The 22,308-nt window shown below is 41.6% G+C and overlaps 1 protein-coding gene across 1 annotated transcript in view; it reads left to right on the top strand.

The window, feature by feature from the left end:
• mfsd2ab (major facilitator superfamily domain containing 2ab) overlaps nt 1-21,169 on the top strand; it is a 52,266-nt gene extending 31,097 nt beyond the window's left edge. The window contains exons 7-14 of the mRNA XM_043717420.1: nt 1,276-1,366; nt 5,895-6,016; nt 9,043-9,126; nt 12,279-12,362; nt 15,103-15,215; nt 17,093-17,236; nt 18,141-18,317; nt 20,805-21,169. Of these exons, the coding sequence (XP_043573355.1) occupies nt 1,276-1,366; nt 5,895-6,016; nt 9,043-9,126; nt 12,279-12,362; nt 15,103-15,215; nt 17,093-17,236; nt 18,141-18,317; nt 20,805-20,859 (870 nt within the window). The 3' untranslated portion in view covers nt 20,860-21,169. The remainder of the gene's footprint in view (nt 1-1,275; nt 1,367-5,894; nt 6,017-9,042; nt 9,127-12,278; nt 12,363-15,102; nt 15,216-17,092; nt 17,237-18,140; nt 18,318-20,804) is intronic.
• The last annotated feature ends 1,139 nt before the right edge of the window (nt 21,170-22,308 follow it).

Raw genomic sequence — 22,308 nt, 5'->3', positions numbered from 1 at the left:
AATGCAGTGAGAATAATCCATCTTTGCTTAAGTGGATTTACAATAATATTAGATTAAAAAAAGAAGTTTATCATGCTACAAAGAAGAATATTAATCTGTGGATACGCAATGATTTAAAAAGCAGCAAAGTGCTGCCAAGTTGATTTAAAAAGGGAAAAAAATAAGTATGAATAAACTAGTCAGGAATGTAAAAGTCAAACCAATTGTAAGAGCTTTAGTGTGTATATAAAAGGGGATAGAGTAGCTGAAGTAAATGTTAAAAATCACACAACACCAGGTTATAGTCCCAACAGGTTTAATTGGAAGCACTAACTTTCAGAGCGCCACTCCTTCATCAGGGGGTTTGGCATCAGCAGCTCTCCGAAAGCTAGTGTTTCCAATTGAACCTGTTGGACTATAACCTGGTATTGTGATTTTTAACTTTGTACACCCCAAGTTCAACACTGGCGTCTCCAAATCATGAAGTAAATGTTGTTCCCTTGGAAGCCAAGACAATAGAAAATACCATGAGGAAATGACCGAGATGTTAAGCATATGTTTTCTCTTTGGCTTCTTTAGTCAAATTCAAAAGTTACACACCAGAAGTAGAATATAACCTAGGGACCTATAAGGAGTGAGGAAATTAAAATCTATGTAGAGGTATTGGAGAAATTGAGAGAATTGTATCCAATACATGACCAGCACCTGAGTGCCTGCATCTTGGGATTCTAATAGAGATAATGTAGAGAAAATGGATGCATTGGCTGTAATTTTCCAAAATTGCCAAAATTCCAGCATGGTCACAGTGAATTGAAAGTTAGTAGCAGCACTGTTCAGGAAAGGAGGCGAGAGCGAAAACAAGACAGTACAGGCCAGTTAAGCTAACGTCAGGCATTGGGAATGTACTGGAGGAAATCTGTCACTGATGTGGTTGGCATTTGTAGCAGGTTTCCTTCCCTCCAGGCAATTGGTGACCCATTTGGGTTTTTACAACAGTCAATGGTAGTTTCAAGATCACTAGCTGAGACCAGTTTTCAATTCTAGATTTTTTTTTTCTTTGTTGAATTTAAATTCTATTGCCATGGTGATATTTCAAGCCCTGTCTCCAGGGATTTATCTGGAATCTGGTCTAGTGAAATTAATAGCACTCGACTCTCTCATCTATCTTCTGAAAGAGATAATCCACACTGAATTTGTTGGATTTCAAAGTATGTAAAATGGAAACTTATCATTGCAAGTTTTTATCTGTCTTCTGGAAAGCACCAAATGACCAGTACTTTTTTTCTTTCTGTGCAGAAAAGTGCCTACATGATGGCAGCGGGAGTCATTGGTGCAGTGTATATTCTGTGCACCATCATTCTGTTTGCTGGAGTCCAGGAGAGAGATGGTAAATAACTGTTTTTGACCTGTTTATGTAGTGAAGCTGCATTTAAAATTATGTTCAACTTTTAAGTTTCAAAATGAAATTGTGCTGTTTTCAACAACTGCAAGTACTATGTATATATTTTCTAATCCGCCTATCCAGAGATCTTATTACACATCATGGGAGCAAGTGAGACTTGAGCTTGGGCCCCCTGGCAGAGAGGTAGGGACACTACCAATGCACCACAGACACCCTCAATCAACTTTCTACCAAAATGATAAATGCATTTTCATCGCAACCTGTTTAGCATCATTGGTACCACCTCTGGGGTAGGTGGGACCTGTACCAATTTCAGAGCTGGGGACACTACCATTTCACCACAAGAGAATAAGACTTCCTTAGCCCTGCCTCCTTTTTACATTTATTAACCTATTTTTCACTCTGCCCAGTTTGGGAATACTATGATGTGACAGGTTGTGTTCCTCTGTGACCTCACGCTATAGAAAATTGCACTGTAGAAGATCACTAATAGAAGATCAGTGCACCCATTCAGTAGAAGTTCTGCATTATCCAATCAATGTCCTCAGTTCATCAATCACATTACAGCCAGTTCAGGTTGATGAAGCACACGTTATACCCCAGAATAATCTGTGGTTACAAATTAACACAGATTTGTAAGTTATCTAAAGATTTCTTGTTTAAATAAACTTTCACTGAAGCCAATTTTGAGATAACTTCCAAAAATGATGCTTTCAAAGATAATTCAAAGCTCTTTCACTTTTTTGCTCTCTTTCACACTCTTAATTCTCTCCCTTTCACTTCTCCCCCCACTCCCCATTACAACCTCTGTTTCTCCCCCCTCCCCAGGTCTGATAGCTCCTAAGTGTTGGTATTTTCCATTGTGTGTGTTTGTAGTACTATTTCCTGCTACCCACTCGCCTCATCCACATTCAAATGCAATCAAATTTACCAAGGCATTAAAATCCACTCCTAATCAGTCCTGCAACATGGTCAGCACATTTGGATAAATGCATCAGCAAGAGGTATCCCGAGGTGCTTTATCAAACCACACCAAGATGTTGGGCATTTGAAAACTTAGTGCAGCTGACTAGATTCATTATTTAAAGGGACAGTTTTATAAGATGTTTTTGCATGGCTGGACGTTGGAGAGCATTAGTAAGTGAATTTGAACATTTGCGCCGAAACAGGGATGGAACAGAAGGGAGGAAGCAATATATTCGGAGATCCGAGTCGGTCAGACAAGGTAGAAAGTGGGACTGGAGAAAGTTCTTAATATCGTTTGGTTTGAAATGGATTTATAACTGAAGACAAGAATTCTGAATTCAATGCATTGGGGTCAGTGAACCAGACCAGTCCATTCCCATCAGTTACCTGTTGTTCTGCTACTATTGGTTTATGACTAGGGTTATTATAAGAAGTGAAATGTTCTAGAGGTGACCAGTAATATTTTCAATGAAGGATGAGGTATAAATATATCAAGGCATAGATTATTCCAGCAATTGGCAGTTGCACTGTTCAGCTCTACCTTGTGCTGAAGTGCTGTCTATCAAAATAAAAAGCAGAGATTGGTTTTTGCATTGCTGCAGTGTAGCTTTGCTGAAATCTTGCTGTAAATTCTGCTGCAGACTGACCTATTCAGTGATCCATTCACATACTATCTTGTGATAGCTTATCGTCGTTCATTCAAGGAATGATACAGGACAGAAGTCATTGAGTCCATTTTGTCTGTGAAATAGCAAATGAATTAATCCAGCAGCTCACCTTTCTCCCCATGGCCATGCAAAATCCCCACTTCTCTATTTATCTAATATACCCTCAGTATTTTGCCCCCATAAGGTGGGCTTTCAACAGTCCATGTCAGTCCAGTAATTTTACATACCACAAGGTTGAAAATGGGCACTGGTTTTTAAAGAAACATCTTGTTAGCTTGTAGTCAGTAACCTTCTAGTTTCTTTAAAAGGGACTGGGAAGGAATTGATCTTTTGACGACTTTTTGGAAAAGTACATCAAGTCTTATAATCTCCTCAGTCAAACTCCAACTGTTCACTGTCTGATGTGTGAGCTATATTTGATCAAAAAAGCATCAAATGTTGCTCCTCACATGGCTTTTTATAATTAGCCTATTTTAATTGATTAGCAGACATTGAGCTGAAAGGGCAATTACATTGTGAGTGCTTGCTTTAAAATAGAACAATCCCCTCATACAAGAGATCAAACAAGTACACCAGGCTCTTGATTCCTTTAGTAACAGGAACCACTTATAAAGCAAGATGAGAGAAAGAGAAATGTCCAATGCAACTTGATGCAACATTGCCCTTCATCCAGTCACCTACAGAATCTCTACAGTGTGGTAGAAGGCTATTCAGCCCATCGAGTCCATACCAATCCTTCAAAGAGCATCCCACCTATCCCCATAACCCTGCATTTCCCATGGCCAATCCACTTAACCTGTAGACTGTGGGAAGAAACCAGAGGAAACCCACACAGACACAGGGAGAATATGCAAATTCCACACAGACAGACAGTCTCCCAAGGCTGGAATCGAACCTGGGTCCCTGGAGCTGTGTGGCAGCAGTGCTGTCCACTGAGCTACCATGCCAACCTTTCTCAAGGTAATCTCCTGAGCAGAGCAAGGAAAATCCAGTTCCATCCCTCCTTTTGTGTCCAGATCCATACTAAAGTAGATGGTTAAGGGCCAGATGTCTGAACAAACAAGGGGAATATTTTGGCCCCTGTTTCTCTGGCCCCCAATCTTGCTCAGTTCCTAAAAGCTGGTTTTTCTGCATTTTAAAGTCACTGCTATTTTCATGGTGAGTGAGATTGCAAGGATTGTCATCAAAAGGTTCCACCATTGAAACCATCTTGTGATGTGGATAAGAAGGAAATATTGCAGATATTGGAAATTTGAAATAAAAACACAGTGCTGGAGAAAGCCAGCAGATTCAGCTGCATCCTCTTGATCCTCCCCTCCGCAGTCGGAGGCAGGCGGATCCTCCCCTCCGCACTCTCAGCCATGCGCCAGCACCTAACCTCTCGACAGTTCGGATCCTCAGCTGTATCTATAGAGAGAGAAGCAGAGTTTCGAATCCAGTATAACCTTTTGGGTTCAGAAGAAATCATACCAGGCTCAAAATGTTAATTCTGTTATTCTCTCCACAGATGTTGCTGAATCTGCTGAGTTTTTCCAGCAGTTTTTGTCTATTTTAAATTGTGATGTGGGTTCAGTCTTGAACAAATTGAACTGTTACTGAATATGTGTCCATAGTTCTTTTGGCTCTAAAACACCAAGTAATTGCCTCCAAGAAGGCATCATGTGTTTTATTATATTAATTGCACTAACCCAATTCAAATGTCTTTTCAACTGATTATTTATTCATTTTAATGAATAACAGCCAAGTCAAATACTGGTTCTGCTGTGTCGTGCATAATACAGTGTTATTTGCCAAGAATGTTATTGTATTGCGAGGCTAACCTTGCCTGCACTGCCTAGGTAGCATTAAGGAGTTAGTGAAGTGTATCCATTTGCCTTATTGCATAAGCAGTAAAAGCAAATGGTTTAAAAGAAAATAGTACAGGACATCAGTGGTCTTTATGAGAGCATGGTTGGCAAGCTTTGTGTAGTGTGGGTGGGAAGTGTAATGGCCAAGCGTCGAAACCGAATCAGATGTTATCTTTGTGTGATGACACTGCCAGCAAGTGATTTGACGTCTTTCCACATGGAGTAATTACGTGTATGGTATTACATTACTGATCTGAGGTTGTCTGCTGCTGCAGGAGTACAATATCAAACTCAGACAATCTAACCATTTCCCAATCCCATAGGAAGTGAACTAAGCATTGTTCAAAGGGTGGGGAAAAGAACCAGGAAGATAAACAGTTTATTTCCTGAGATTGATAACTATTCAAGATTTTAGATTCCAGTGATAAAGATCAGTCGAGTTAAGTTGTGATTTCATCCCAGTACAGAACTCCTCTCACTGTCTATCTTCTTGGTAGAATTGCAAAATCCCAAACTGTTTTCTGGCCGTAGCTGTAGTTTTTGCCAGACTATTAATCCTGTAGAGCTGTAATACTAATTTGGCAAGATGCGGTACTGTAATTTCTGGGAAAGGTTAATTTTACAATAAAAGTGCAAGTTTAACTGTATTAGGGGACAAATTACACTCAAAGTTGTTTGTATGCATGTTTAACACACTTGCTAATTTCCATGGAGAGCTATGAGATTAAGAGGAGGTGATTGAAGCAGACACAATAGCAACATTTTTAGAGGCACCTTGAGAATATGTGAATAGGCAGGGAATTGAGTGATACAGACTGTGCAGAGGGAAGAGGTTTTTAGTTCAGAAAGGTGTGACATGTTAACATAGTCTTGTTGGGCCAAAGGGCCTGTCCCTCTGCTTTTTTTTTGTTCTTTGTAAGACCTATTTTAAAATAGCACATAGGGAATTTATCTATGTTTCTTTGAAAATTTTTGTTGTGCAACTGGCTGTAAACGTAATACATAGTTCTAATCCTTTATTTCTGTTTCAAGAGCCATGTAACAGAAAAGCACAGAAGTCCTATTCCTTTGGGAAAGGACTGAAACTCGTAATGAGTCATGGACCTTATGTGAAATTGATAATTGGCTTCCTGTTCACATCATTGGCATTTATGGTAAGATGAATATTTCTGAACAGAATGTCCAAAATAATTATTGAATTGTTCCTGCTGAATGTGATTCGACATAGTTTAGTTATCAAACAATCACAAGCCTGCTTGAGGTACTTATGTTGAACGTGGAAGGGAGGCTGGTGCGATATTTAATGAAGGAATACAGGGTGAACATTTAACTCTGTCAAGCAGATTGGCAGTATTGTAAAGAGCCTGCTATCCATCTGTTACACTGACAAAGGCATGGGATGGAGGGGGTTCAACAAAAACCAAAGCTCAGGACTATCACGATCTGTGTCTAGCTGGAGGGAATTGCTGCTCATCTGAAGCAAGTGCTCAAAGAACTTGTTGTTTTATTCATTCATGGGATGAGGGCATCGCTGGCTAGGCCAACATTTATTGCCCATCCCTAATGGCCCAGGCGACAGTTGAGAATCAATCGCATTGCTATGGCTCTGGAGTCGCATTGTCAGACCAGGTAAGGGCATTTGTGAACCAGATGGATTCTTCCAACAATCAACAATGGATTCATAGTCACCATTAGCCTCTTCATTCCAGATTTTTATTGAATTCAGGTTTCACCGTCTGCTATAGTGGCTTTCAATCCCAGGTTGCCAGAACATTAGCTGAGTTTCCGGATTAACAGTCCGGCCAGAATATCTCTAGGCCTTCCCACTAGGCGGAGATGAAAAAGAGGTAGAACTGAGAGTCATCGAATACCCCTGTGCATGTAGATCTGCAGGTGATATCACTAAGGGGCAACATTGTAAATGAAGGTGAGTCCATGGGGAATTTCTGAGGTGGTATTGTCATGGGGAGGAAGCTGTAGCTAGCACTACTGTGACTAAAGAAGGATTAATGAGAGAGGGGATGGTGGAGATGAATTGGACAAAAATGAGGCACGAACCCGGACGGGGGAGGCCATTCCACTCCTTGTGACTGTTCTGCAATTCAGTCGTCATGGGTGATTTATGAATTAACCCTATATGTACTAGGACCAAACTGAAGAATAAGATCATAGAATCATAGAGATGTACAGCATGGAAACAGACCTTTCGGTCCAACCCGTCCATGCCGACCAGATATCCCAACCCAATCTAGTCCCACCTGCCAGCACGTGGCCCATATCCCTCTAAACCCTTCCTATTCATATACCCATCCAAATGCCTCTTAAATGTTGCAATTGTACCAGCCTCCACCACTTCCTCTGACGGCTCATTCCATACACGTACCACTCTCTGTGTGAAAGAGTTCCCCCGTTAAAGGATAATGCAGCATGGCCAAATTCAAAGCAAATTCCACTTCTTCTGACCAGTCAGATCTGCTCCAATGCAGTGGGGAAAAAATGGAGAAAGACTGCAGAAAGCCAAAGAACAATGGGATGAAGGAGTCCTTGTACGTGAAGCGCAAAAAGCTAGCAACCAAGTTCAGCAGATAACCAGGAAGCCAAATGGAATATTAGCCTTTATTTCAGAGGGAATGGGGTATAAAATAGGGAGTTCTTGCTAAACCTAAACAAGACACTAGTCAGACCACAGCTGGAATAGTGTGAAGAGTTTTAGATTCCTTCTCTAAAGAAGACATACTGGCATTGGAAGCAGTCCAACAAATGTTCACTAGGTGGATACCAGGTATGAACAGACTATCTTAGAAGATGCTGAGTAGGTTGTTGGAGTTTTGAAGAGTGAGAGGCGACCTTACTGAAACATACAAGATTCTCGCAGGACTTCACAGGGTAGATGCAGAGAGGTTACTTCTCCTTGTGAGAGAGTCTCGGACCAGGGTGCATAATCACATGAACGACAGATCAGGAGGAATTTCCTCTGAGGATAGGGGAAGCTGTGGAATTCTTTATCACTGGGCACTGTCAAGGCTGGGATGTTACAAATATTTTAGCCAGAAATGGAATTGAGGACTTGTGGATTACTTCTGCACTACTGTCTCAGGGGAAAGGTGGAAAAACACTTTAAACAATTCAGAGATTTGAGTAACTGAGTGGGGATCTGGTTGATGGTGACATGCCAATGGTACCTTGGAGAGGCAGGGAAGTTGAAAGTGGGATGATATTTTAGCCAATTCCCTGTTTGTCTTAGAATACTAGAAAGGGGAATGTTTCACAAATAAGTATTCAAGACAAATATGCACGGAGGGTGTCAGGGCGATGTGGGGCTGTACGGGGGTGGGAGTCCTGTACAAGATGCAGGAGAATCTGTAAAAGAGATTATGCAGCCGAAGATGGGAATTTGCCTTTAACATTGTTTCCAAGTTCTCAGAAGAGAAAGCAGAAAGAACTTGGGTAATTTATTGCCTTAGGTGTGTCTATGTGTATGCTTGGGAGTGTTCAGTTGGGAAGAGGTCCTGGTGTGATGGTAATGTCATTGGATTAGCAGTCCAGAGCTCCCAGCTAATGTTCTGGGAATATTGGTTTGAATCTCACCAGATATAACTCTATGACAGCAGATGGTGAAATTTGAATTCTGTAAAGTTCTGGGATAAAAGAAGCAAGTCAAATGATGACAAATAATGACTACTGATTGCATCATTAAAGCTCATCTGCTTCACTCGTGGGGAAGGAGGTCTGCCATCATGACCTGCTCTGGCTGACATGTGATTCCAGACCCACCACAATGTGGCTTATTTTTAACCTGACCTCTGGGCAACTGCAGCCTGCCTAGCAATGCCCAGGTCAGATGAAGAAATGAAACGAGGTTTATGGGGAAAAGATGGAAAAGCGGAGTTGGGAAGTATCAGATCAGCCATAATCCCGATGAATGGCAGAGCAGACTCAATGGGCTGAATGACCTCCTTCAGCTTCTACATCTTACGGTTGAAAACCAAGTATCCCACGAAGAGATGTACTGCTGCAGGGTCACAAGTTCACCTGCGGAGGAATTGCGGAGTGGACTCGATGGGCCGAATGGCTTTACTTCCGCTCCTATGTCTTATGGTCTTACCTGTTGTTATCAATTTGTACATTTATGATTTACAGTTCAAAATATTCTAAGTGACTATGAACTCTTTTTTTTTAGCTGCTGGAAGGGAATTATGCCCTGTACTGCTCCTACACACTTGGTTTTCCCAATGACTTCCAGAATATTCTGCTGGTTATCATGGTAAGAGTGTAAGCTATGCCTTTGTACAGTAGTAACAACTTCATGTTGATTGTGCTGTGAACTAGCTTTGCAAAAATTAGCAACCGTCTCAATTTGATAGTGAGATCCTCATTATCACTTCTCATAATCACTTTAATTGAGAAACAAAGAGTTAGAAAAGTAAACTTGGAGGCAAAGGAAATTTGGGAATCGGGTGGACCAATTTCGCAGACTGTAAGGTTATATGAGAATGATCGAAGTATTTTGGAGCTTCATAATTGGGAGAAAGGACAAATTAAAGTAGAAAATGTTTACAGATGTATACAGGAAGGAGAGGGAGTGAAAATTGGAGAATCGAGAGCAAAGAAACATAAGTGAAGACGCACTGACAAAAACGTCAAAAAAAATTTTTAAAATGCACAGCAGGTCAGCGAGCAACTAAAAGCAGAAACAACTGGTTGTGTTTTGGGGAGAAGTTAGTTACAACCGAGAATGGTAAATTTTTTGTTGGCAGCATAGGAAGAATTGGCTGCGGGTGAACACTGTCTGGGATTGGATTAGATTTCCTACAGTATGGAAACAGGCCATTTGGCCCAACAAGTCCACACTGACCCTCTGAAGTGTAACCCACCCAGACCCATTCCTCTGCCCTATATTTACCCCTGAGTAATGCCCCTAACACTATGGTCAATTTTAGCATGGCCACTTCACCTGACCTGCACAGCTTTGGATTGTGGGAGGAAACCAGAGCACCTGGAGGAAACCCACGCAGACACTGAGAGAATGTGCAAACTCTGCACAGACAGTCGCCTGAGGTGGGAATCGAACCTGGGTCCCTGGTGCTGTGAGGCAGCAGTGCTAACCACTGAGCCACCGTGCCGCCTAAAACTGCTGCCTGCCTGTGAAGCTGCCAGACTCTTGTTCTGAAAAGTCTTTGTTATCTCCCGGAGTCCAGACAGTTTTGATCACAGAGCACATTGCTCAATGTTTTACTGCGTCGCTATCAGTATTTGTTGAGAAAGTGAGTGTTCCATGTGAGGCAGAGACAGAGAGGAATCTGTTTCATTCTGCGAAAGCTGCAGATACTGCCATAAGAAACAATGAGTGTATTGAGGTATGGCTGGGTAACACTGACACTAATGGGAGTCAGGCAGCTGCCTAAAGGCCGATGTGAGCGGGAGCATCACTCCAATGGACAGAGGTAGATTGCAAGCAATAGTTAGGGCAATGAAAAAGTTCAAAATAATGTGGGGTATTGAGTGGATCCAGCTGAATCACCATTCTGGGAAACTGAGCCTACTTTCCCAATCCTTTGCTGTTGATCAGAATTTATCCCTAAACTACATGCGGGTATTTAGCCCAGAAAGAGAAAAATGCATCATAAAGGTGGACGTAATGTTGAACACAGGAAAGAAGCTTTATCCATGATGCTTTCTTTAAAAGAAATCAACAGCTGGCTGAATGCAAGCGTTATTTGATTCAGCAGAGAAGATGCACGGTAATGCTTCATTAGTTTTGTTTTGTCTACAGACGTCCCTTCATTTCTATGATTTCTAAAGCTGCTCAAGTAACTTTAGATTATAATGAACAACTTTGCATGGCAAATTGTGTCCCTTTCAGTTGGAACCCGCAGCATTCACATTCAGCAGATAGTGAAATGTGAATAGAATGTGGGTGTCCTTGAGCTGAACAGTAACGTCTTTGTCCTGCTGTTTCCCAGGCATCATGATATGGAGAAGTGCATGTGTGTTCTTTTATACAAACTTCACTGAATGATAGACACTTTCTTCAGTAAAAGTAAAGGTCTCAAAAGTGGCTGGTGGAACTCAAAATTGAATAAAGGTCCCGAGCGATTATTCAAATTCAGGGTAAGGGACACTGAGGCACATGTAGCTTGCTGCCAAAGTGCGTGGACATTTTGTGCATTAGCTTCTTGAATCAGACTTGGAGACCTCCAAAGTTTAGTCCTCCTCCAATGTTCCAATATTCATTATCACTCTTCAACAGTAATAACTTTAGAGACTGTCGTGCCACTTGCAGGCTTTTTGGAAGGAAAACTATTTCTGAAAGAGCCTTTTGCCGTTCAGCGGATGTTTGGCTAAATTTACAGTGTAACTGTCAGCATTAGTTTGTTATAGTTATGCATGTTCAGGAGGGTGGGGGTGCCTCTATTTGAACTGAGACTGTTAAAAGCTTTGCGTGGAATCTAAAGGGCAAGTTACAGAGTCCTTTCCAAGACGTGGGATGTAGTCTGATCATGAGAACAAAGAGGAAATTGTACTCAGCTCATTCTCTTGGAACCTATCCTTTCAAATGATCTGCTAGTAATTCAAATAATAATTATCTCAGGGAAGCAAGGCTATATATGACTTAAGTTGGGCAATTCCATTCTATAAATGAATTTATAGCAAATTGTAGTAAAGTTCATTAATCTCCTTGGGATTTACTCAGTAATCTGGTTCTGGATGCTGTCTTGGGTACACATGAACAAACAGCATGTACACGTTCAGAGGGAATTACTGCAGGTGCTGGAATCTGTACTGAAAACCAAAAGCGCTGGAGATCATAGCAGGTCGGGCAACATCCACAGAGAGAAAGCAAGTTAATGTTTCGAGTCATCCAGACTCTCTGCATGGATGCTGCCCAATCCGCTGTGATCTCCAGCATTTTAGTTTTGCTTTTCAGCACAGACAAATTGGTGCCTGGAGGTAACGCTGTAAATCTTGCAACATGAAACTGACTGTATTTTGGAAAGGATTGCTTTTGTGATTCGGCAGGTTAAAGGTTAAGAGACCGATAAAGAGTTGCTGCAGAATGTATCTAACCTTTGGAGGGTGGCCTTCTGTATAGCTTGGGTTGACACGTTTCGTTTGTTGATACTGTTGCTTCTCATCCCATTCTAGTTTTATCAAAATTGGAAATGCTTTAGCATGTCATCCATTTGGAGAAAATCGCTTTGATTTTGAAGTAAAGTTGATGCTTTGTCAGTATATTATGCCCTGACCTGAATCTGCACATCTCTTTTACTATCCCATAATGTATTATATTGTAAATGAATGCATGGTTAGCTGTCCTAAAGATAACCCATTCCAGTGCTGGAGTTTAGGGGTGAAGTTTGAACACCGCCTATGTAATCCTATGATGTAATGGGAAATATCTTTACTGTCTTTCAGCTTTCAGCAACATTGACTATCCCTTTCTGGCAATGGTTTTTGACCAGATTTGGCAAAAAAACAGCTGTGTATGTCGGCATTTCGGTGAGTTTAACCCCATTACCTCAGAATTTATAGCAAGCAAGTGAGGTATCGGTTCTGGATCTTACAGCCCTCTGCCGGTGGGTGATAGAGTTTGTAAATAACATTCTCTCTCATTTTCTTTCGGCTGTGTGGACCTGCAAGGCAGTGACTTCCAGAAGTAGGTGTGCCAACGCCGAACACTCTGCAGGTAACCTTGGAGAGCTGGGGAGGGCACATTGAGAGTAAACTGCCTCAGTCCCGTGTCCACACTTACCTCCCTCCTCCTGTTGCACCAGCAGTGGGGCTGCTGCCCAATTGACTCTGAGCCAACTGGAATGGGTGGCCATTGAAGAGTCATTTAAGGGTTCTCTCCCACCATGGCTAGTGTTTAACCAATGATGGGAGAGGCCCAAGCTCTGTCCAGCCGGGCACCTCTTACTGTGTGGGCCCTTGGTGGATGAAGGCTGGTCTGCTGTCTCAATGGACCCATCAGAGTCACCCCACAAGCAACACATGGTCGTTTCCCCTTGGTTGCCCTCCCCACCTTTTTCTCTTCCCCCATTTCATCCCTGCCTTCTATCCCAGCCATCTCACTTTCCTGCAGTACCAGCAGTGGCCACTACACCCGGTGGCATGACAATATTGGAGAAGGCTTCCTACCTCTTGTCAGAAGCTCTTACTGTTGTTGAGCGACAGAAGCCACCCCTCAAGCGAATTAATGGCCAATCATGGAATCCCTGCACAATCCCATTTGGCCCATTGAGTTCACACCCACCCTCTGAAGACCATCCGACCCAGGCCCACCCTGATCCCTGTAATCTCACATTTCCCATGGGTAATCCACCTAGCCAGCACATCCCTGGACATTATGGGTAATTTAGCATGGCCAATCCTCCTAAGCTTCAAATCTTTGGACAGTGGGAGGAGACTGGAGCACCTAGGTGAAACCCACACAGTCACGGGAAGAACATGCAAACTCCACACAGGCAATTGTCTGGGGGTGGAATCAAACCTAGGTCCCTGGCGCTGTGAGGCAGCAGTGCTCAACATGTACAATTGACCAGTTTAAGGACAAACTGACGAGAGATGGACTCAGCCCCAAGGTTTGTACATGAGAGTGGGACCACTGTCACAAACTAAAATCCAACTCATTTTATTGAATCCGTCAGAGGGCTACTTCTTTGAATCTTGCCCTGGTGATAATTGGTGGAGCTAATTGTTAGCACCAGAAACCAGCAGCATTTGTTTTGTGTGCTGAGAAAGTACAGCAGAAACAACCACTTCTGCCGGAGTATTCAACGTGAACACTTTAGTGCCCAGTGGATACTGCCTACACAGTCAGTGTGCATTCTGCTTATTAGACACCATTGTGCATCTTTGCACACTCTTCAGCCATGTTCTCAAAGAAAACCAGCTTTAATTATTAAACAAAATTATTTACTGATCCAGAAATCTATTCAAAACCTGTCATGATTATAAGTAATGGACTTGAATAATATACTGCTATTTTGAATATGCGACCAAAATCCAGTTTGCACAATACAAACTTAGACTGACCATGGAGCCACTTACCTTTTTAATGCACCAAGAATTTCAAATCTAACAATAGTTTGGGTTTTCATTTGTTCTCCGACTTATTAATGCCATGTGAACTATTTCAGGAAACTTCGCTTTTCTGATTTATTTATTTCGAGGCACGTTCTGTTCTGTTCCTGTACTGTACGTTGAGCACGTGAAGTACAAAGGTATTGAGTGGAATGGGATTTTTTTTTAGAAATTAACTAGACATGTCTCTAATGTGCTTTCAAAAGATTTATGATACTCATCATAATGTTGCAGTGTAGTCTTCCAAAATATCAATACACAAGGTACAAACTGTAATCTATAAAGATAAAAAAGTTCATAGCCAAAAATATCACCGACTGGCTGTACTCTGGACTTGCATCGATCCACATTGTGTCTCTAATTCAGCTTGTCTACGTGGAAGTTCATCGTGTTTTGGAGTTTGGATTTCCCCACACATTCAGAATAGGACCAGGTCAAGTTCCTTATTTTGACACGTTCTACTTGCATCATACCACAGTGGCTGAAGTTGATGATAGCTACTCTCTGTGGTAATGTTAACTTTAATAGTGGGTGGCACATCCAGCCACACCAGTTGCTGACTTGAGACCTTAATTGATCACCTGGCCAGTCCTAGCTATGTTTCTGAATTTGACAAATGATCTGTCCTTGCGATTATATTACCCTAGACAAAGGTTCCAGTCAATGGAATTGTAGGAACTATATATTTTAGAGAGTGTTACTTTTTTATTCTTTGCCAATCCCAGATTTCCCTTGAACTGATTGGCTTTTTGGAGCCATTTCAGAGGATAGTTAAAAGCCAACCACATTGCTGTGTGTCTGGAGTCATATGTAGACCAGACCAAGTGAGGATGGCAGATTTCCTTCCCTCAAGGGCATTAGTGAGTGAGGTGACCTTGTAGGACAATTGATGATAATTGGCATAGACACCAAATTTCAGATTTATTAAATGAATTTAAATTTAAATGCGATGAGTTTTGAGCACATGTCATCTGTGCATTAGCTTTGACATTGACAACTGGATTCCTAGGCCAGTGACACTACCACTACGCCAGCATCTCTTTCCCCTCCTCCCCATCCCCCCCCCCCCCCCACCGTGCATTACAGAGCTGTCTGAGTAATAATACTGTACCTCCATGTTTTCACGTTTGCATGTTTTCTGTCACTCTCTTTACAGTCAGCTGTCCCGTTCCTTATCCTGAATGTCCTGGTACAGAACAATTTAGCTGTGGCTTATGTTGCCTCATTTGCCTCTGGGATGAGTGTTGCTGCTGCTTTCCTGTTGCCATGGTGAGTGACCTTTTCTTACAGCACCTTACAATTATACTTGAGCAGAATTATGCCAAGGGTCCCCCAGTAACTGAGGAACATAATTTCAAAGCCAGTAGCCCAGTGATATTGCAGTTTGTCTGTAAAATCTGCAACATGACAAAGAAATTATGATTTGGAGATGCCGGTGTTGGACTGGGGCGTACAAAGTTAAAAATCACACAACACCAGGTTATAGTCCAACAGATTTAATTGGAAGCACATTAGCTTTTGGAGCAATGCTCCTTCATCAGGTGATAGTCGAGGACACAATTCTAAGACACAGAATTTATAGCAAAAATTTACAGTATGATGTAACTGAAATTATATATTGAAAAATACCTTGATTATCTGTTCAGTCTCAACAGACAATCAAGGTATTTTTCAATGTATAATTTCAGTTACATCACACTGTAAATTTTTGCTATAAATTCTGTGCCTTAGAATTGTGTCCTCGACTATCACCTGATGAAGGAGCGACGCTCTGAAAGCTAGTGTGCTTCCAATTAAACCTGTTGGACTATAACCTGGTGTTGTGTGATTTTTAACAAAGAAATGAAGTTGTGCTCCATCTCAGCGAACAGTGTGCTGTCACCTTCATTACTCCACATCTCTTTACCCCGTGTTCTGCTAAATTAGTCGCAATGACCCCATAGTGCAACGGACTGTAGGGTCATTAGAGATCTCCTGCTGTTTTAATCTGATGGGAAATTAGCCAATCTGTGGTGAAATGGTATAAATGACCATTTCCCAGTGTTCTCACTGACGCTATCAGTAGGAGAGTGGAGTACCTTCCACATCCTAACGCTTTCCTTCAGTTTAGGAGCTCATGCATTGCACCAATAAGTACACTGGCTTCATTACATGAAATTGATTGATTCCTAAATTATTAATGTACTTGGTTGGTAATCACAAAATCAGAGTTTTAATGCTATATTCAGCCAAAACTGAATACAATTTTTGTACCTAACTTATACAATCCAATCTGGGAATTGCTATTATTCTGGATAATTATTATTTAAACCTCTACCAATGAAAGCCTTTCTTCTTTCTGTGTCGCACGGTGAACAATGAATGGATTGGCCCAAATATTACTGAAGCATAGCAGTCCCTGCAGCAGCATTTTCTATGGCATTGTTCCATAGTGCTAGTGATGATTGTACTGTTTTTGTTCACTTTTATTATACTTAGTTAGCATTGAATCAAGATTAACAGTTCTATTCCGGCACTACTTCCAGGGTGATTTTATAATTTATAAACTGTGTCCGATGCCTTGCTATTTAAAATTGTAATTGACACTTATGTCACTTCTTCAGAGGTCACTTCATCCTTTCCACTGCTCCCTGCCAACCCCTTTATCTGCAGCTCTGCAACACCCACCCCCAGTCCTGAAGAAGGGTTACACCCAAAGCGTCAACTACTCCACCTCCTGATGCTGCCTGACTTGCTATGCTTCCCAGCCTCCTACCTGTCCCTCCTGATGCTGCCTGACTTGCTGTGCTCCCCAGCCTCCTACCTGTCCCTCCTGATGCTGCCTGACTTGCTGTGCTCCCCAGCCTCCTACCTGTCCCTCCTGATGCTGCCTGACTTGCTGTGCTCCCCAGCCTCCTACCTGTCCCTCCTGATGCTGCCTGGCTTGTTGTGTTCTTCCAGTCTCCTGCCTGCCCCTCCTGATGCTGCCTGCTTGCTGTGTTCATCCAGCCTCCTGCCTGTCCCTCCTGATGCTGCCTGGCTTGCTGTGTTCTTCCAGCCTCCTGCCTGTCCCTCCTGATGCTGCCTGCCTTGCTGTGTTCTTCCAGCCTCCTGCTTGTCTATTCTCATTCAAGACTAAGCCGCCTTCCCATTTGCTGTCTCAATAGGTCCATGCTACCTGATGTTATTGATGATTTCAAGCTGAAGAATCCAGACTCGGTGGGGCATGAAGCAATATTTTACTCCTTCTACGTCTTCTTCACCAAATTTGCATCTGGAGTGTCCCTCGGAATCTCAACGTTGAGCCTCGAGTCAGTAACTTCGATTTTCTCCCACAATTAAATACACAGTGAGGGGGGATCCAGAGTTGGGCAATAAATGTGAAAGAATCTGTGAGAGAAACTGGGCAGTAAGTGCATCTTAGCCAGTTTCACCCACATCTCAAAACCAACCAGTAGGACCCAATTAGGGGCTGACAGTAATGTGTAAGCAAAGGTAGAGCTGGAAGCTCAAGAGGGTTTATATCATTGTGTGGAGTTCCACTTGTACATATTTTTTATCAACCTGTTCAGAGTTGTTACGACACATCCATTGCACAGTTGGGACTAGAATCTGGGTCTTCTGGCTCAAAAGCAGGGACAGTACCACTATAAATAATTGGATCAACTGGAAGCAATAGATTTTAATGTGAATTTTATTTAATCTGTAGATTGCCTGAAATCATTTCCAAGTTGCCTGGACCAAATTATTATTTTTGTGCAGCGTGCCTTGATCTAATTGTTTATGTAAGAGACATATTGTGGCAGTATCCCAAATTAATTAAAAACACGTGCTAGAAAATATTAATAAATGTTGTTATATGGAGCCAAATAATTTTTTTCCCGACCAAATAACTTCTCATTCCCTACATTTCTGATGCAGCAAGTTTAAATTTTAATTTACTGATCAATGTATCCACATGTACATGCAACTGACAATGTCTAGTTTTGAAAGGTTACATCTTTCTACTTGTGTACTCTTTGTCGACAAAATCTGTGCACCCCTATTGTATAGTGCAATGAGGTTCAAAATCAATATACTAATTCTTGAATGTACAAAAATTGTCCTTTTTTTTGTTTAGAGATCTAGGTCTCTTTCTAATGTGGTTTAGTGAAGTCTGTCTGGTTACTGTAGCAGGTACTGAACCAATCTTTTCGCTTTCTTTGTCTGCCTCAGTTTTGCAGGTTATGTGACCCGGGGATGTGTTCAGCCCAATGCAGTGCATCTAACTCTGAAGATGTTGGTGGCCCCCGCCCCGATTTTCCTCATTATACTTGGACTGATTATTTTTAAATTATACCCAATTGATGAGGAGGTTAGAATGAAGAACAGGAAAGCACTTGAAGATTTACGGTGAGTTTGTAAAACGTTTTCAGGTACATTTTTCCTTTTTGAGTTTCTGTCCTGGTCGACCTCCTCCATGGCCTGTTGGATGGGGACAATAGAAAAAATAGAAATTCTGGTGACGACACAAGCACAGAAATATAAAACATACATCACTTAATTGTTGGGAGTCTCCGAAAAGCCCCACTCTAACTGCATTTCATTGAGCAATTCTGCATTCAAGCCCGCAGGTACACCAAATAGCCACTCAATATATTTCTCCCTAAAATGGGCAACCCTTAATTTTTAAACTGTGCCTCTAGATCATTGAATTCTGAAAGTAAGCCATTCGGCCCATACTGACCAACAAAGAACATCCCATCCAGGCCAACCCTCCACCCCACACTTGCCAATGCTAATCCACCTAGCCTACACACTATGGGCAAATTAGCATGGTTAATCCACCTAACCTGAACATTTTTGGATGAAACCCACGCAGACATGGGGAGAACGTTCAAACGACACACAGGCAGGGTGGAATCGAACGTGGATCCCTGGCACTGTGCGGTAGCAGTGCTAGCCCCTGTGCCACCCTGTTCCTGGGCATTTCCATAAGAGGAACCATCTTTTCCACGCCACCTTGTCAGGGTCTTTCAGGATCTTATAGTTAAACCTCACTCTTATGAACCCCAGTAGAAACAAGCCTAACCTGTTGAACCTACCGTCATCAGACATGTCACTAATTCCAGGTATCAAGCTCGTAAACCTCCTCTGTACTGTCTCCACTGCATTTACATCCTTCCTTCATTAAAGAGACCAAAACTGCGCACAGTATTTCAGATGTCTCACCAATGCTCTTTAATTAAAACACCCTTTCCTTATGCTCCATTCCTCTTAGTAAGTTATGGCATCCCTTCAGCTGTAATTACATCCTAATATTTTGTGGACACCTAAATCCCTCTTTGGCATTCATATACATATTAGGGCTTGTTTATTCAGGACTAAGTAAATTTAGCAATATGATAAGCCTTATTTACTGCCTAATAACCCCTCCGATACTGAAGATCAACTTTTACAGTTGCACTGGCTCATTCCTTCAAATTTTAATTATTGTTAAGAGATTTTTTTTTAAATTAAAAGTTTTTTGTTTATTTCTCTAAATGCCATCCCTTTCCCCTCTCTATCATGTTTTGACTTTGAAATAGCTCATTTATGCTTAATGGTTTAGACTGTGTATCCCAGTAAGGATTCTTCCATCATGTTAGGGTAAGGAGACACAGTATTATGTGCCCCTTTTATATAGGTTCCAGATCTCATGTCGAGGTGCTCTGTTGGTTTGACTCTAATAAGCTTAAGTTTCGATGTAAAAGTCCCAGAAAATCCTTGTGCGTGCACACAAGTGCAGTGCAAGTAAACAGACATCAAATGCAGTTTAGTTTGCCACTGACTGCAAACTCCAGGGATCCTCAAGTTGAAGATTTGGACTGTCTATTTAACAGAATAAATAGTTGAGAGATGTTCTGCTCTCATAAAAATAGACCCTAGCCCGAAGCTCCATTTTAACAGAGAGCTTTTCATAATGTTCCAGAATAGACACGTGCAACTGGGAATGTTTTTCTGTAACAAATCTGTAACAAATTGAAGGGACTGTTTAATTTATCTCTCTGCTTTTGTAAATAGATCTGGTAGAGTAAAGGTTGGCCCTACTCCAGGATAAGGAAGAGGCTTAACCCAAGTACACCACACTGTGGCCCAGGGGACAAATTTTTAATCAGTAAAGGAATCGAGGGTTATGGGGAAAAGGCAGGATAATGGAGATGAGGATTATCAAATTAGCTGTGATCTGATTGAATACAAGGTACACCCTGTGGGCTGAATATTCTACTTCTGCTCTTATGATCTTGTGGCGTGTAGATAATGAGGTTATGATCAAAATTGAATTTCACATCTAATTAAGCTTTAAATCAGACTTTGTGATGTGATGGTAACTGATCAGTAAAGAAAATACATGAGATTGTTTGGATATTGTTAAGTCACAGCACTACAGTTCTGCTGTGATTTCAGAGCTTGGCATTACATAGCACATCTGGCTTCTACAATGATCTTATTAACTGGAACTACCCAGGGCTAACTTTAATAAGATGCTTTTCACTGGTGTCATCTCGACTGGTATATAGCAAATATATTGTTGCAAATATGTTTTGCTTCCAGTAGCCTGAGCTGACTGCTATGTTGCTGGATTTTACCTGTCATTAGGCATGAATAGCAACTGAAAGAACGGTGTACTTAAACGTGCATGATTTTGGTGTAAAGTCTAATACAAGACCTAACTAGGAGAGGTGGGGAATGAGAAGCCCACAGCAGCCCACAGACCTCACAATAATGGAACTGCATCTTCACAAACTGGTTTAATATTGTGTAGAGCGGCCGCAGCGCGCTCTATGGTTCTCTTGCAATGTCATTTCATGCGCTGAGTAAATGGTCCTTAACATTATTCTTGTGTTTGCCCCTTTGCAGAGATAATGGTCAAGACACAGAAACAGATTCAAGTGAACTCTGCAGCATTGTATAACCAATGGTCAAATGTTTATGCACTTAAAAGTTTTCAAATTGAGACTTGTGTACAGTGTATATTACTTTTAAAATGTGAATGTAACTTATCATTCAAGCAAGACTAAAGTAAATTCAAGCTAACTACCTACTGTTGTATACCATGTTTACAGTCTACTCCTGCTGATTACAGGATTTGTACAATGTACATATGTATATACTAATTTAGAATGAAATGCTGTACAGATAGCTTAGTATATTTTATATAGAAATCCTCTTGTGCTGTATATATTTGAACTAAAAGGTTGGTTGTCAATAAAAGATTAAATCACTGACATATCTCTGATTAATTCTTGTTCTAAGTCTGCAGCTTCTCGCAGTTCTTTGAGACTCTGTTTAATACAGAATTGTCTTTTAGTTAAATGTTGGTTGCAGCTCTGAGCTGTGAGCACTGGAGGTCAGTGAGGTTCTGTGACACCGGTGAGGGTGGGAAAATGAAGTTCAGTAAAGATCGTAATGAATGGTGGGGCAGACAAACATGTGAATTGGGGAAGGCCATTTAGCCCCTTGGAGCCCATTCTGCCATTCAATAGGATCGTGGCAGATCTCTTTGTGTTTTGAATTCCATCTACCCCTGATAATTGTCCTGCTTACCAAGAAACTATTTCACTTGATAATATTTAATGATCCTGCTTCCATTGAGTTCCAAAATCTCTCAACCCGCTGAGGAGAAAAAATTTGCTTTGCTTCCCCAAGTCCAAGGATGTGCAGGTGAGGTGGATTGGTCAGGTTAAGTGAAGCATTGTGGGATTGGGATGGGGAGGACGTCCTTCAGAGGGCTAAATGGCTTCTTTCTGCACTGTAGGGATTCTACAATTCGTCCTTAGACTGGTTTCAGCCCGCCAGCTAATCTATGCATGCTAATATGTGGCCTTTTTATTTTCTGCAATAATCTTTCATATGGTATCTGATCAAATGCCTTCTGGAAATTCAAGTACAGTCCATCAATTTGCTCCCCTTTACTCACTGCACATGTTCTCATTCAAAGAACTCCAATAAACTGGTTAACTGTAATCTCTCCTTTTACAAAACCACGAGGGGCATGGATAGGATAAATAGATAAGGCCTTTTTCCCTGGGGGGATCTAGAGGGCATAGGTTTAGGGTGAGAAGGAAAAGATTTAAAAGGGTCCTAAGAAGCAACCTTTTCATGCAGAGGGTAGTCCGTGTATGGAATGAGCTGCCAGAAGAAGTGGTACAATTGCAATCTTTTAAGGGCATCTGGATGGGTATATTCATAGGAAGGGTTTAGAGCAATAATGGGCTAAGTGCTGGCAAATGGGACTAATTTAGGATATCTAGTTGGCATGGACATCTTTGTGGAAAGTGCACTTTTTGCTGCTGAAGAAAAGGACAGGAATTCACTTAGTGTTGAGAGGCTGGATATTTACTGAAAGGTACGTGAGATGAAG

The sequence above is a fragment of the Chiloscyllium plagiosum genome, chromosome 27, assembly GCF_004010195.1.
Source record: "Chiloscyllium plagiosum isolate BGI_BamShark_2017 chromosome 27, ASM401019v2, whole genome shotgun sequence".
Classification (NCBI taxonomy): Eukaryota; Metazoa; Chordata; class Chondrichthyes; order Orectolobiformes; family Hemiscylliidae; genus Chiloscyllium; species Chiloscyllium plagiosum.
This window is presented reverse-complemented; position numbering and strand designations above follow the sequence as displayed.